At 39.9% G+C, this 16,814-nt stretch overlaps 1 protein-coding gene across 1 annotated transcript in view; it reads left to right on the top strand.

Annotated features, from left to right (window-relative positions):
* chst15 (carbohydrate sulfotransferase 15) overlaps window positions 1-16,814 on the top strand; it is a 30,372-nt gene that overhangs the window by 11,004 nt on the left and 2,554 nt on the right. Inside the window, exons 2-6 of the mRNA XM_026316410.1 lie at window positions 5,770-6,342; window positions 7,209-7,548; window positions 11,101-11,244; window positions 13,626-13,782; window positions 14,400-14,556. Of these exons, the coding sequence (XP_026172195.1) occupies window positions 5,902-6,342; window positions 7,209-7,548; window positions 11,101-11,244; window positions 13,626-13,782; window positions 14,400-14,556 (1,239 nt within the window). The 5' untranslated portion in view covers window positions 5,770-5,901. The remainder of the gene's footprint in view (window positions 1-5,769; window positions 6,343-7,208; window positions 7,549-11,100; window positions 11,245-13,625; window positions 13,783-14,399; window positions 14,557-16,814) is intronic.

The following is a 16,814-nucleotide window of genomic DNA, read 5'->3' as shown; positions in this document are numbered from 1 at the left end:
CACCAAATCTAGATGAAAAACATCTTTTTAAATTAAGACTTTAGTGCAGATGAGTTACTTTCAGTTTACTTTTTATTAAACATTTTTTGAGAAGTCCTCCTCACTAGAGGATCTTATTTGTGTAAGCTGCAGTGATCAATATCTTTTTCCAGCAGGAAATAGTGTGTGGTTGACAAAAATCCAATAAAAGTTATAATTTGTGAGACCCATAAAAATCAAACCTGACTTGACTTTATTTGTGACTGACTTTATTAAAACAGTATTTGTTAGGTTGTACTCTGAACTGAAGGTCTTACTGCTCATGAAAATGAGATTTATCCACTGTTTATGGAGAGAGATCTTGACCCTTTAGACCCCCTGGCAAAAAACATAGTCTTGATAATGGAGGAGACAGTCTCATCATCCAGCCATGACGTTGCTATGGTGTAACACTTCAGGCTGAACCCTTGCAGTGGCCCCATGCTGAAATTTAATTATTATGAGTGGCCTGGTAGAAAAACATATTTATTCCGCTGACACAGTGATGTCCCTCACTTTGTTCTTACTTCTGACTGCTTTTCTCATGCTCTTGGCCCACCAGCACTTCCTGTGTTTATGGTGAACATCAACCAAAGCCCACTTCCCGTTTTCTGGAAATATTTATAGTCACTGCAGGGAGAATGAGCAGATGATTTCTCAAAAGTCCAGTAAATGCATGTTGAAAGTGGCTGATTCTGCAGGTTACAGTGACCTTTAGTTTATTGTCTCAACTTAGTCATTAGCTGTTTAAACTCTCTTTGGAGCATCAGTGAGCGCTCCTAAAGGGGAAATGGCTTGATGACGCTTCATGGATGGGCTTGTTCTTGTATGACAGTGGATGGTTGAAATCAGCCTGTGAGAGTAGGTCAAGAGTACTCCTGGGCAGCTGCACACAAGGACTCTGTGGACACAATGTGCAGTTCTATTCTCAAGGTCCCCCAAGTCTGTTCATTGCAGGGTTTTCAGTCCACACTGTCATTTTGTGCTCATGCCTTATATCCTCCACACCTTGACCAAAGCAAAAGTCTTTCCAGGGACAAAGTTTTTTCTCTTTTCTGCCTCTTTGTGTTTATGCTGTACACATTACCCTTATGTTAATCTGTTTATACTGTTATACTGGATAATCTACAGGAAAATTCCTTGTTTCTGTCTGTATAGGGAGGTGACAATACGCTATTACTTTACAAACTCAAGGATAATCACATGCTTACAAAGTATTCTGTTTATCAGTTTAACACGTTGCACCTCATACTGTCTGTAGTTTATATGAATGCATACTGTGCATTTAGTGAGTATGAATGTTCATATTCTTTGCAAGGTGATTTCTTGATTTCTGCCTCTACCGTCTGTGATACTTTGATTTAACTCATGATTACAAATTGGGAATCCAGTGATTAATAGATATTTGAGGATCATTTTCATTGACTCTTTATGATAATCTACTGTAGATCAGGCTTGCTTGGGTTTATTGACCTGCTTTGTTGAAAATCTTAAATAACATCCCACTGAGTTCCAGTGTTCAGCACAACCTCTAATTTGCCTGTTGCTCCTGCAGATAAGTGAAGTCTAAACTGTCAGTGTAAATAGCATGAAATAATAAAAGATACTGTGACATTTAGAGTTTAGATTCAGACCTCCCTCTTCTGTATCACAGAGGACAGATACAAACTGGTGAAATTCTTTAAAACACACAAAGAAACTTTTGACTTCCACCGTAAATGTACACATCAAAACATCATTCGACACGAATAAAAAACACAAATGAACAAACTAACTAATGGTTGTAAAATATTCTAAAGCCAAGATTTATAGGTTGGTTTTATGTTTTTACTTAAAAACATCAAATCAAAACAAAGGTTAAATAAAGTCTTGTCTAATATGTCTGTGTCACTACTAGGCCATGGTCACAGTCACTGTAAAAGAAAGCTAATTACAAAAATGAATTTCAAATATGATTTGCTACTGTTCATGTTTTCATCTACACTACAGTTTTTCCACACAAATAACAGCCACCCATGGTAAACACATAGAAAAGAATTAAGTGAAGCAGAAAATCTACACAAGAGAATAGCAATTAGCTGCTACTGTGCGGAACTGGTTGGTTTTTCCACAGTGGAGATGGACAGCTAGGAGCACACTTTAAACAAATATGTCTGATTATCATTGAGCTGTCTCTGAATGACAGGGCAGACAGTAGAGGTATCTCTATGATGAGTTATTAAGGCTGTGGCAATTTCATTTGCACCACACAGGGAGGGAACCATCAGAACAGCATGTCGGCCATTACCACTGACGCCACTGTCTTTGAAGTTAATTACTTTCATTATGAACTTGACTTATCTGCATAGTTAATGTGTTTGAGCTTTCCAGTCTGATGAAATGTACATGTTTTTGACTTACAAGCTCCATAAGTGAGAGATATTTTTGTAGCAGCAGTTTATCATAAAGCTAAAGGGTTGTTTTTAATTATTATTATAAAGAATTATGGGAAACATGGTGGTGCGGTACCTAGTACTGTCACCTCACAGCAAGATGGTTCTGGGTTTGAACCCCATTCGACCCTGGGGCCTTTCAGTGTGGACTTTGCATGTTCTCTGTCTGTCTATAATGTTATTAATTGCTTATATTAAGGCCTTTTATATTAGTAGCCAGTTAGTATTATAAACGGATTTTAGATTGCGAACTTTAAAAAAATATTTTTCTTCTATAGCTTTTTTTCTCCTGCTATTTTCTACTCTGACCTGCTGGTGTTTTAGTTAGCTCTTTAATCTAGATGGTTTATTACAACACAAGATCCATGGCCTTTAATCACTATCTACTATTTATCCAGCATATCCATTAAGTATGATATAAAGTCATCAAAGCTTCATCCACAGCAATAACAATATATCAGATCTGTTGTTTAATAGACACAATATTTTTTCACGTACTCCAAAAAATAAAATAAAACTAAATAATTGTATCTGATAGATAAACTGGCTAGTGCACAATGCACTGACTCATCTTGGTCACATTATTTCAGCAGCTAAATTTAAATGGCACTATCTTTAGCAATATACAAACAAAACAGCCAAGAGGGTTTTTTAATAATCTGGCAGCCCAAATATGTGTTTAATATTCAACATGAATGAGTAATTTATTACTCAAGAATAATATTATAATTTAAAATTTGCCAACAATGCCCATAGGAAATCCCAGTTACAAATGAATTTATCTTACTCTTAGGCAGTGGACAAAGGCACAAATGGAAATATCTTTTTCATTAAGGAACATGTTCAAGTCCACTGTTGACAAATGTGAATTTGAAGATTTGTCAGCTGAAAAGGGGGATGATGCAACCTTGTGTCCTATTTGTCCAGCGCCCTGCAGCCATATTTCCGTTAGAGTAAAGCTATTTCATCATGTTTGATGAACACAAGCAAAGTATTTGCTTTATGAATATATGAACAGATCTGTCAAGCTGCCAGTCGCCCACTGCTACACTTAGCTGTGATTGATTTAGATGCGAGTTCCCTTGAAAGTGACATTCTCGCGTTAATGACTGTCCTTTGTTCCTCTATCATCCATCTCTCTCTCTCTTTCTCTCTCCATATTTAACACTCATGGCCTCTTCTTCCTTTGCTCTATCTTAAACAGCCTTGAGGCACCCAATTGACTTCAGCCTAGATGAAGGATACAAACACTCAATAAGTGCTAACAGCATGACAACTAAAGATGAGCACATATACTCATCAATAGCAGTGGACTTGCTAGCAAATCATAACCCTGAAAATTCTTTTAGAAGTCTGATTTTAGTGTGGTGTTCATCTGTGTGCTGAACAGAACATCTGACCTGCAGTAATTGCATTTCTGTTAAAAGTAAACCTTTTATCTCTTTAAGTTGTCTTTAAATATGATAATTTGTTAAAATCCTGTCACAGACTGTTTAAATAGTAAATGAGGCTTTTCTGGTGAACTTTTATGCAAGAGAAGCACTGATACACCATCTGTAACGTGTGGGCAAACTTTAATTGAAGCAGCTATCGTGTTTTAAAATCTATTACTCTCACTATTTTTTTTTTTTTGGCAAGTGATAAAGAAAATAATCCTAAAAGATGGGAAGTTCATTTGGTAGCCAAAAGTGAAAATATATTCACATTTGAGTGGTTGGAGGTTTTAGCATTTAATGAATCATTTAAACTTGCTTGCTTTTCCCAATCTTCATGAGGACTGAAAATCTGCCTTTCAGGGCCTCATTATTTTCGTTTTACCAGTCCTCTGGAGAGAGACTGTTGCTGTGGGGTCAAACTGTGTGCCCAACTGGGGCAGATGACATTGCTTGAGCTGTGAGGCGAGAGCTCTACAGCTGTCTTCTTATCAACTCTGCCACAAGTAGTAAATTGTGCGAAGCGTGTGGGAAATGGGTGGTGGTGGTAAGGCAGACAATAACAGCAGCCTGTCAAAAGAAGCAATGGCTCACTTCCATAGGGAGCCTTATCTTTGATGTATGCAAATGCGAGCAGGTTGCAGGTATAACATACCTCAACCTTGTGGCTGTATCTATGTAGTTCCAAGTGTGAAGGTGTGAAACATTGCTAGAGGTTTCTGTCATATTCCCAAACATCCCACTCATCCTTTGAAAAGTGTCCTAGACCCTCAGCTCTGTTGGCTTTTTGTCATTATGCACCATCGTCTCCTCTGCCATTATGTTGGCTCCTCTCCAGACACAAGTAAAGCCTCAAGGATAAAACTGAACATCATTGCTGCAGGAGCATTATCTATCCTTAAAGATCCCCAATTTTTTCACCCTTTAGACATTGCCCCTCCTTTTATCTGTGAGCGACTGTTGATCCATGTGACTGCCCTGTGAGGAATATCATTTTCTGATAATATAATCCATTCTCCCGTCCAAACCGAGTATATCTTATATTCATGTCTCTCCCCAGGAGAGTCTGACATGCAGCCTCTAGTTTCTATGCTGAATGCATCCCTCATCCTTATCACTCACTCCATATTGTGACTCCAATGCACGGGGGGGATGGAGGGGCTGGACTGTGAGAATGATGATTAAAACAGGGAGTGTATGAGGAAGTTGGTAAAATTAGTTTAACCCTGCGCTATGTGGTTGTTCCAATTTTTAGTCATAATCAGAATGACATTAAAATAGGCTTTTATTGGAACTGTGACATTTTGAAGGCATTTCCATTTATCAATATTCATCAATATTTAGAATAGATTTTTTTGTAGAGCCTGAGGTTTAACTGCAACAACTGAAGAAATATATAGGTTCAAATGGAATTTCCTTCAGTTGTAAAACTGTTGTCACCAACCAGCCTTTCTTTGTCACCAAGGGGTGTGATGACATGCTCATGATATATATATATATATATATATAGTTATATATATCTATATATATATATATAGATATATATATAAATATATAGATATATATATATATCTATATATATAGATATAGATATAAAAAAACCTATGCTGACAGAATCCAGTCCTGCCTTTATAACAGTCTGCTTAAAAAAAGCACTGACATGAATGAAAGTCAGCACTTTAACAGGATGTGGTTATTAATTGCATCAATGAAACTTCTGTGGAAGCTCATGCCACAGACAGTGTCTAAACCTCAGCTGCACAGAAAAGTAGGTGACATCATTTCTCAAGATTTTAGAAGCTCCTGCATTGCCCCACACATGAACAATGAGCCAGTAATGACAGCTAATCATCTCTCTTGTTTTGTTTTCTTTTTCTTCTTACCAGGAATGCATCACTGGATGAGGTGGGCTGTTCTCCACAACCCATCACTGATTTCAACTGTCAGCCACATCACAAAACCTCCTCTTTGCCTGGTCCCCACTTCATAACGCCTTCTTGTGTCTGGGCTGTGCCACCATGACACAGATGGACTACAAATACAGCCTGCTGGGCTCTGCAATTGACGACTATCGCAAGAGGCCATTGCTCCTGCAGGTGGATGACACAACAATGAACCTGTTTGGAGTCCTGGAGGTGAAACGGGAACTACCGAGATGCTGGAACACCCTAGGCTATTTTCACAAGATCCGTCTTTACAGCTTCTTGTTTGCCCTGGCTGTTACGTTCCTCATCATGGCTTCATACATTCTGACAGGAGACAAGAAAGGCCTCCTCCTCACCCCTTCTCCCTACCATTTCAGCAGCCTGGTCAGCCCGGGATCTTTTGCCTTTAACCTCTCCTCAATCAAAGACTATGCACATGTCAAAATGGTGGTCAAGTCTATCACATCCAAGGTGGAGTTTCACAGCAGCCGTCAGCTTCCAGAACTGAAGGCTCTGGTCAACAGTGAGCCACATGTGAGTAGCCAAAACATGTTGTACTCTATATCAGTCCATTCGGTGAATGTATTCTAAAAGGTCTTAAGGTTGCAAATTCTATCAAAAATGTGATTTTGTTATCCAATCAACTGCTGTAATGAATATTTTAGTGTGTTATAGTGTAAATGTTAATTTTAATCATGATATAAACTTGGCTCTGTGTGATATTGATCTAACTTTTAATTGACAACCTCCGATGTGTTTTGAAGTGTAATTAAATGCTAAGTGAAAAGGTGATTCCAATCAGTATTCCTTCCTACATGCTGTCTGCGCAAGGTTCAATATAGTTATGCTGCCACAATTCCCTACTGGTAGCAGGTTATTAAGAGATAAAACAGCTCTGCAAACCTCATACACACTTCATGTCACACTATATAATTGCACATCTCTATACCTATTTTTCCAGAGAGGATTTAAAGATCAAAGTCATCCCACAGTCTTCAAATACATTGGGCCTGTGACTTTCTTGCAGCGCCTGTCTCAACTCAAAGCCTAGCTCAATCAATGGTTAAACCTAATGATAATGGCTTGTGCTAAGGGTATTTGCAACATAACCATTTTCTTACTGAACACATTAATGAATAGGATAGTGTGGCCGTGGGACAATCAATACCACATCTGTGGATGGATCCGGCATTAATTATCCTTAGAGTGGCTGTGCCTCACAAGCAGTAAGCAAGTCGTGGTAATGTGGACCCTTGTTGTCTTTGATCACAGAAAAACACTAAATTGTGACTCACAAAGTCAGATGTCCTCAATCCAATGCTGTCTGAAATGTTTTTATATATTTGGGAAGAAAGGTGACTCAGCAGCTTGACACAACCTGCTTTTTATTGTCTTTACAGATGTTTTCTGTTATCCCCCGCAAATTCCTGCCTGGTGTTAGAAACCCCTGCTGGTACGAGGAATACAGTGGTAATATTACTTCTGATCCATACAGGACAAACTTGTATGCACGCTATTCAAAACGCTTCCAGACCATGTTTCAGCACTTGAGGCACACTTTTCGAGAACACTTGTTTCATCATGATGGGAAACTCTACCGTATGCGGTGCCTTCCTTATTTCTACATTATTGGCCAACCAAAGTGTGGCACAACAGACCTGTATGACAGGCTGAGGTTGCACCCGGATGTTAAGTTCACCACTTTCAAAGAACCACACTGGTGGACACGCAAGAGGTTTGGTAAGTAAAGAAATGTGCAATTTTCTATGGTACAGGCCTTTAGGCTGGTGCACGATAATGAGAGCCCAAGAGCATTAGAGGTCTACATATGATTTTAGCGGAGCCATATTTCAGGGAGCTTCAGAGAAGCACTCTGACAAGAAGGGGTCTCATCCCCAAATACAGGCCTTTCTGTTTCATGAGCAGAATTAAATTTATTTCCTGTATTCTTTCTGTCATCATATTGTTACGATGTGTGGTCTGTGGTAACTACATTACATAATTCCTATACATTTCAGTAGTTAATTGAGGAACAAGTCCTTAGTGTACTAACCTTCAAATTTTGTTTTTACTGCAGATGTACTAAAAACTGTAACCACAGTATTTTTATGTGCCTAGATGGATATAAGACCTGAATGTGACATGAATTTAGTATCTCTGTTGCAGGCAGTTCAATCTCCCAATGCAATTAACCAAGAAATGAATATTTAAGCTCCATTTTGTGCTGTGCATGAGAACAAACTTAAACTGTTTATTTCCTACCTGAAAGTTGTTAGCCCCAAATTTGCAACTCTAATGGTGTATTTACAATTTTAATTGTCTCCTCTGTTCAACATTTTGAATGCTAATCATCCTTTTCCTCTTTCACCGTTCTGTGTGCTTTTACACCGGTGTGACTTTTCTACACTGATACATAGATGAATGAGCTCACGCGGTGATGCCACTCATTAACGGCTGGCAAAAGGACTATAAGCAGAAGCAGTTAGACTAAGTGTATGTAGTTACATGTGACAAAGATTTGTGTCTGTGGTGGTAACACTTGAAAAGAACATGTGAAAAATACAGATTAGTCAGATGCTTTGAACCACCACAGGAAGTACAAGAAACAGTGGGTACAAACATTCAGCAAACATTAATGTTTCTACCCACTACAAACCTCCTTCAGCTCCTACTTTCTCACTTTATCTTACAGCTTTCTGAAAAGGATTTTATGGGCCACACATGTATTTTATTGTTTTTGCTATTTGTTGGGAATATTACTATACTATGCTAATATTGCTGCTGTAGCATTATCATTATTCATTAATCAGTAGCTTATTTTAGTTCAGATTGACAGACACACAACTCACTGCCACAATTCTGGCTTTCAGTGTTGGCTTGTGTGGAGTTTAAACAGGTGGTAATATGTCAGTAACTCAAACAAAGAGCTAAACCCTCAAACTGTGTATTAGAGGTAAGAGTCGACTTACAGGAGACATCTGGTCATATGACGGTCCTGTCCTCTAAACGTGTGTATTTCCTTCACCGTGTGCATCTGTGATATTAAAAGAACCAGCACACTACCACAGATGGCCATGTGAGATCTGGGAGTGAGTGTGTTTAGCCAGAATGAACTGAAAAGCCTCTGTATTAAACGCAGCCAGCTAAACTGGCAGATGCTTTGTTCCTTTGGTTTGATTTGGTGACTTTTTCCTAATGATGCTAAAAAATGCATCTCGAGTCTGCAATCCTCTTGGATCAAAAAGATTTTTCAAAATCAAATGAAGCTGATAATCAGTGTGCAGTAACAGTTTTAAGTAGGCTATGTTTCTAATTTAATCTCGTCTTTGTTCCCGAAAGAAGGAAAATTATCATCTTCAATACCTACATGCTTTTTATGTTTTCTTTTATAAGTGAAACAGCCATTAAGACTTATGAATAATGGAGAATCTTCAGCAGCTCAAGAGGCAGGCATCAGGGGTGTGAGTCAGTGTGTCTGTTTTTCTAATGCGTGTCTGCAGTGGTGAAGAACTATGGGAAGAAAAGAAATGTGAAGAACAGTTAAACTATAGAGCTCTGATCTGACTTTTGACTGATGGCTCTGTTCAAAGTCAGCTCTTATAGTGAAATCAAAAGTGAATTAGATAATGACTTTACATTGAGTTGAAAGACGCATACATGCAGTGTGCAGATAATCTAATAATTCTCCTTTAAAAACAGGTCACACTATCACAACAGCACAGCACAAGGACTCAATTTTCATAATGATTTACTACAAGATGAGTGTTTTTCTTGTTTGTAGCAGTGACAGATAAGTACATTCTGTTTTGCCTGAAGCAATCTGTTGAAAATGACAGATTAATATTTGAATATGATTTTAATAAATTCATTAGGAACTTTGGCATAGCTTGTTGAGGTGACTACATGCTGTATAGTATGGGCCAGGGTTTTTTGAAAATTTCATCCAATTCTCACCACAAATATCAGAGGAGGCTTAGCTGTTTGAGCCAGAGCTATCCTTTTGAGGTTTATCCAGTTGCTGAGTATGCCCCTAATTGATTGATCCGTCTATTTGGAATTCTTTGTTGTTTTCAGTTTGAGACCTCATAGAGCTGCATGATGCACAGTTCTTGCCTTAATTTTTATGGCCCATGCTTGTGTTTTCTACAGCGCTGTGATGTAGCGCAGGAGCAAATGCAGCTGTATCCCAAGGACATAGGTCCCTCTCAGTTAGCCCAAGCACCCCACCCGATGCTTTCATCTTTGCTGTCACTTGCTTTTGTTCTCTCTATCCCTTCTAGTGTCTATTGCTATGTAATGCTAATCAGCACTTTTCTCTTAAGACATCCCTTGAGAACACTCTTGAATTCAGTCTTATTTATTTCATTCCCCCCTGAGGCTCCGTTCAGCCGATGCAGTGAAAAGGTGATCTGATGCGATGCATGCCAGATAACTTTCACAGAGAAGTACCTTGAATCTTAAGTAGTTGTGCCTACTGTATACAGTACCCTTTAAGAAATATATACTATTTGAAAAATATATGATACTTCATTCATATTAAAAAGCAAGGGGATGCAGGAAAAAAAAAAAAAGAAATAGTCCTTAAGTACCATGGTAAGACACACCAGCGCCATCACACTTTATCCAAGTGTGACCATTCTGGATAAATAATGATGCAGGATGGGAGCGCTGAGAGTTTACTAGAGTTTTCTAATCATGTTTTCCTGCTAACTAGAGAATGGGGTTTTACTGCAACACCATCAAAGCATCACTGAAAGTAACAGATGCCCAAGCCATCTCATTATCCTTATGCTGCATGGATACGCCTAAGTCCTACACTGAATCTCTACAATTGCCTAGTAAATTGTAATTATGCCGTAGATCACAGCAGTTTAGATGGAAAACATTTGCTAGTCTTGCATTTAAAGCATTAACTCTGAAAATTGGAAACACTGAAAACTGAGCAGGGACAGTATTCCCTTTTGAATTTGGATTGGATCTGAACTTGGATTTTATTAGGTCATTCTGCAGTCAGGACAACATAGAAACCACAGTGACCTCCTTCAGTGTGATCACAGAAACACATGGAGAGAAGTGGTCAGGCAGGAATATAAACATGCGTGATGGATGTTGACGCATTTCAGTGTTGTAAATGCCCACCCAAACCACGTGTAACCTCATGAAGGGAAACATATTGTCATTGCCTTTATTTCCTATAGAATATATGATGTGATACTTTGCTAACTTAGATGATGATATAATTATACTGCACAAGGTATATCTACTGTTTTGCATCTCTCTTCCACTAACCAGGTATTATTCGTCTCAGCGAGGGCTTCCATGACCGATACCCAGTGGAAGACTACCTGGACCTGTTCGATCAGGCTGCTTACCAAATCCAGGGAAACTTCTCAGCAAATGCCAGTGGAAGTCCCAGCCAACCTAACATCATTATAGGTCAGAGAAATCCTATGATTTTTGAACCATTTCACTTGTTCCCTGTAGGAAATTTTAGCATCAGATCTATGGACTCTTCGTTTAACATTTCAGGACCAATTGTCGGTGTAGAGGACAAACATTGGTTCAGGACCAATTGGTTGTCAAAATCACAATTAAAATTGTGTTAACAGAAAAAGCTATGTCCTTAAATAAGTTAATAAGTTGCTGCACTGAGTGAAATTGTGTGGAACTCAGGAAGCTGCTTATCAGTATTTGTCTTTCACCAGACTCACCACTGACAGTTACTGATAATCTTAAGAATCAGGCCCAACATTAGTGTGGAAACTAAGAGAACAAGATAGAAATGATACCATATAAAAGACGGTCTGTCATCTTGTAATATCTCCCAGCTGTTTTAGTTGCACATTTCCAGTTCAGTGTAATCTTGTTTAGGAGTGTCACCACACGTCAGACAACAGATTTTGTTCTCCTCTCACTACTGAATCATATTAGTTACTCAGGTCATGTATCAGTGCTGTGATCCGTGTGTGGAACATGGACTGACAGGACTGTGTGCCCTCATCAGGGTGCATCCAGCAGTGTTTGGCTCAGGGTGACCCAGCACTTGCTTGGAACTTCACTTATAATCTTGCCTCCAATATTACAAAGCTGCTATTAAAGCAGCAGGTAGCGGGGATGAAGCACAGGTCTGCTCTGCAGCAGTCACTCTTACTCCAGAGAATGATGGTGATTTTTAAAAAGGCCAGTGACTCAGCCCTGAAGAGACGCTCTAACAGCTTAATAATACTGGACTTCCTTCTGCTTCACTTAGCCACTTGACTGAAGTGCCACATAAAGGAATCATTGTTTTTGTTGTAGGACAGCAATAATAATAACAGCAGGGTGGAGAAGTCTCAGAAACTTCCTTCCTCTATCTGCATATCCTGCTTTCAGCCGCTCTGCATCCTTCTATCTCTGTCTTTTCCTGTCATCCAAACATGATTACAAAGAACTGCTTAGCTGCATAGAAAAACTGATTTACGTTTTCAACAATAGCCTTTTCACATTGGGCTGAGTTGGTGCATTCAACACAGCTTAGCAAACCACACTGTTTTGTTTCCCTCTTTAAATAAATAATCCTTGTAAGGAGGGGGTGTGTGCCAAAGCCACACTCAGTATTCAGACCATGCCCTGGGAGAGCCCAGCAAGGTGCAGGCCTGTGGCCAGGATCCTGGGATTCTGTCTTCAACTGCCACTGTGAAGCACCAGAGGAATACCGGTCTGGCTTCTCCATTTGTTTGCTCTATTACAGTCTCTCCCCATTGAGAAAACTAAGGCTTTTTAATGGACATGGAGATCTGTAAATATACTTGATCACAGTTTGTATCATTTTTGACACAACAGCATTAGCAGTCTTCTTGTTTCACTCTCACCACTGTCATCACTGCAAACAGGTCCTGGCTATCATCCCCTTCTCTGAGGAAGGGAGACAGATAAGGCCCATGTTGTGTTCCCTCCAAATACATCACAGCTTCACTTCACAGATAAGAGGATAATGAAGGCACAGGTTGCCTAATGAATCCTGGATATCATTTCTCAGCAGAGCCCCATAAAGTTTCTGCTCTCAAATTGTTTGAGCAACGACATCCTCTGACTCGTTATGAACACAAGCACTGTCACTGTGTGGATTGAAGTCTTCCACAATCTTGCTCACAGCTGGAGATGTAATTACTTTTGCTTTTATTTTGTTTGTGCACTTGCTTTTTATTGACTTGTTGCATGTGTTAGTTCTAGCCCCAGTTCAGGGGGAATTATTATAAGAAGTTGAATCAAACTTCCATGTAGTTATGGCTAATAATACTCTAAACTATTCATCGAATTTATCTATTTGTATTGATTATTTTCAAAATGAGGGACAATCAGATAAAACAATCAGTAATAGAAAACTCAATAGTATTTTCACCCAACTTTACAGTTCATATCCTGTCAATGTCAATAAATCTTGTTTACTATTCAAACTGGAGCTACATCATTACTATTAAAACCTAACCTATTATTTTCTTTATTGAAATGTGTCCACTGGAATTTCTCAGAGCCCAACACAATCTTCAGATTGTTCGTTTTGTTTGATCAAATACAACACAAATATATTTACTTATATATCTTAAATCTGGAAAGCTGAATACCTAAGATATTAGGTACTTTTGTTTGAAAACCTACTTAATCTAATATCAAAACATAAAACTGGAAGTAACTGAATTCATTTAACTACACACATTGACTTAGGAAAAACAATGAAAAAGTGCCTGTATATGTTTGTTCCGTCTCTGCATGTTTGTATATGTCTGGTGACCTGTCTGGTTTAATTTGAACCACTGTGGCTGTTGTGTGTTGTGCAGGAGAAGCCAGCGCATCCACCATGTGGGATAACAACGCCTGGGTGTATTTCTATGAGAACACCACAGAGGGAGAGCCTCCCTTTCTTATCCAGGACTTTGTCCATGCCCTGCAGCCTAACGCTCGCTTCATCGTCATGCTCAGGGACCCAGTGGAAAGGTGGGAGTATTCTCTGTTGCAGTGCGTCCTACTGCATATCTAGACTAAAATAAAAGTAATGATGCAGATACAGGTCTGACACATACTGAGAAATTGTGTTGCCTTTAACTCACTTTGGCATCACACAAGTTTGATTTCTATACTAGACACATGGAGAGCATGCTGCTAAATACCTGCAAGGCATTCTGTTTAAACTGGGATTACTTTATGCTGTTAACGTTGATTTTTACTTCAGAGAATGTCTCCACATGCTCTCTATAATTGCCTTTGTCTGTCAAATCACAGCCTGTGCAACCTTTCCCAAAAGTAATTCTAGGGGAAATGAATTGTATGCTCAATTAGATTAACGGTGCCATTTTTATTCTGTGAGACTGGTTCACAACCTAGGCATCTCCTTGATACACACGGTGTGTAATACGTTAGACTGAATTGTAATGGGGCATTTATATCGCTCATATGTCTCCACCATTCCTATTTCATACAGGCTGACATGAATTAGATAATGCTTATAAATAGTTTGGCATTTATTTTATTATATGTGGCATCAGACAGATTTACTAAATGCTGAGATTAACAGTGATAACATTGGTTTACAGAGCATATCTATTGTCTTGCAGGCTCTACTCTGACTACCTTTATTTTGGTATTGCCAATAAGTCAGCAGAGGACTTCCACGAGAAGGTGTCAGAGTCGCTGCAGTTATTTGAGGGGTGCCTTACAGAGTACACAATGCGTTCCTGTGTGTACAACACCACGGTCAACAATGCCATGCCCGTGAGTGTACCCTCCCTCCCGCTTTGTTTCACAGCCAGGCAGAAAAGCAGCACCTAGTAACCAGTGTATTTGCTGGTGGGAAGTAAGGAATAGAAAAGGAGTGCAAAGAACAGATGGAGTGAAATCCACACTTCATTAGCACATGCTAAAGCTTGCAGGGCCAACTTTATGAAAGGTATTGGCAACACAGAGCACTCCAGCATTCAGAGTCTTTCTTTGTTCCAGAAAACTTACTATACTACTGGTGTAAACCCCCTCTTCATCACAAAACACACTAAGCTTCAGTCAGCCACTCCAGGGGCCCAGTGTTGGCCCCCTGGCCAACGTTTCCCAGAGTGCCCAGGGGCTTGCAGAGCCCCCAAAAGGCTGCCTTGTATTCAGAGTTCCTCTTCTGCTACTAACAAGCTTCATGGCCCTCTGGGAGCAAGCTCACACTCTGCCTTTGGCTGAACTGTCCATCCACTGTCTTGTCAGAGTTATTAGACCATGTGAAAAGCATTATAACTCTCATGCCTTTCTCTCCTGGATAAAAGTTTAGGGCTCAAATTACAGTACAGATGGAAAAGACAAATGAATACTAGGATGAGAATGTGATTGGCCTTCCCTGTTATAGTATCCAAAATTGATTTAACACAAGAACTGCTGGTCTGTCTTGTAAGGATTTATTCTGAATGGCCTTTCAGTTTTGCTGAAGAGGCAAAAGGACATAATACCTTTCTCAGGAACAAGACATTATGTTAATGTATACTGTTCTGCAATGCATTATCACATGGGAATCTAAAAATCAATTCAACAACAACAACAATTAGACTATCTACTAATGCTCTAGTGAAATAATAATAATAATAATACATTTTATTTCATGGCGCCTTTCAAAGTCTCAAGGTCACCTTACAGATAGAAAAGGAAGCATACAGCATGATATACATAGAGTGCATTAAAACAACAGTAACAAGAATACATAAACGGCGGGAGAGAATGTAAAGGCAAAAGCGTGGATTATCTAGGAAGTGGGCGAAGTACAGTAAAAGTAAATTGAAATACAGAAACCCAGATGACAGAACAACAAATATGAAACAGTATGAGACAATATGAAATAGGCAGAGGGTGGTAGGACATCTCGGGCTGCTTTGAGAAGTTAAGAGAGTTAGGTGGAAAACGCTATACGGAACAGATATGTTTTGAGTGATGATTTAAAAGTTGATAAGTCCGGAGACGACCGGATGCGATGAGGGAGAATGTTCCAAAGGCGGGGCGCAGTGTGGCTGAAGGATCTAGCGCCCATGGTGGCCAGGCGCACTGTAGGGGTGCAGAGGAGAGTGGAACTGGAGGAGCGGAGAGGACGAGGCGGAGAATAGATATGAAGTAGTTCAGTGATGTATGGTGGGGCAATAGAGTGGAGGGCTTTGTAGGTGAGAAGGAGGATTTTATAGTTTATACGGAAGGACACAGGGAGCCAGTGAAGTTGTTTAAGGACAGGGGTGATATGATGTGAGGATGGAGTTCTGGTGATGATTCGGGCAGCAGAGTTCTGGACAAGTTGAAGTTTGCGAAGTGATTTGAGAGGTAGACCAGTGAGGAGTGAGTTACAGTAATCCAAACGAGAGGTGACAAAGGCGTTAATGAGTATTGCCGTGCTATCGGTGGTGAGTGAGGAACGGATGCGGTTTATGTTACGGAGATGGGAGTAGGCCGACCGGGTAGTGGTATTGATATGCTGAGTGAAGGAGAGAGTACCGTCTAGGATGACACCCAGGCTTTTAACTTGGGGGGAGGGGGGGACAGTATTGTTGTCAATTTGAATGGAGAAGGTGCTGGTTTTAGAAAGGGTGGATCTGGTGCCCACGAGGAGAATTTCAGTTTTGTCAGGGTTGAGTTTCAAAAAGTTATGGGTGAACCAGGATTTGATATTATGTAAGCAGGTAAGGAGGGAGGGAGGGGGGAGGGTAGAAGATGGAGCAGCAGAGAGGTAGAGCTGGGTGTCGTCTGCATAACAGTGGAAATTGATGTTATGTTGCCTAAGGATATTTCCGAGAGGAAGGAGATAAATAATAAAGAGGAGGGGCCCCAGGACAGAGCCCTGAGGCACGCCACAACTGACAGTAGAGGGCTGGGAGTGGAAGTTCTGGAGATGGACGGACTGGGTGCGGTCAGATAGGTAGGAGGTGAACCATGAGAGGACCGAGCCGGCTATGCCGATGGAAGCAAGGCGATGGAGGAGAATATTGTGTGAGATGGTGTCAAAAGCTGCAGTTAGG

This window comes from Mastacembelus armatus, chromosome 19, assembly GCF_900324485.2.
Source record: "Mastacembelus armatus chromosome 19, fMasArm1.2, whole genome shotgun sequence".
NCBI classification, from domain to species: Eukaryota; Metazoa; Chordata; class Actinopteri; order Synbranchiformes; family Mastacembelidae; genus Mastacembelus; species Mastacembelus armatus.
The sequence above is the reverse complement of the archived record's forward strand: the minus strand, read 5'-3'. Positions and strand labels throughout refer to the sequence as shown.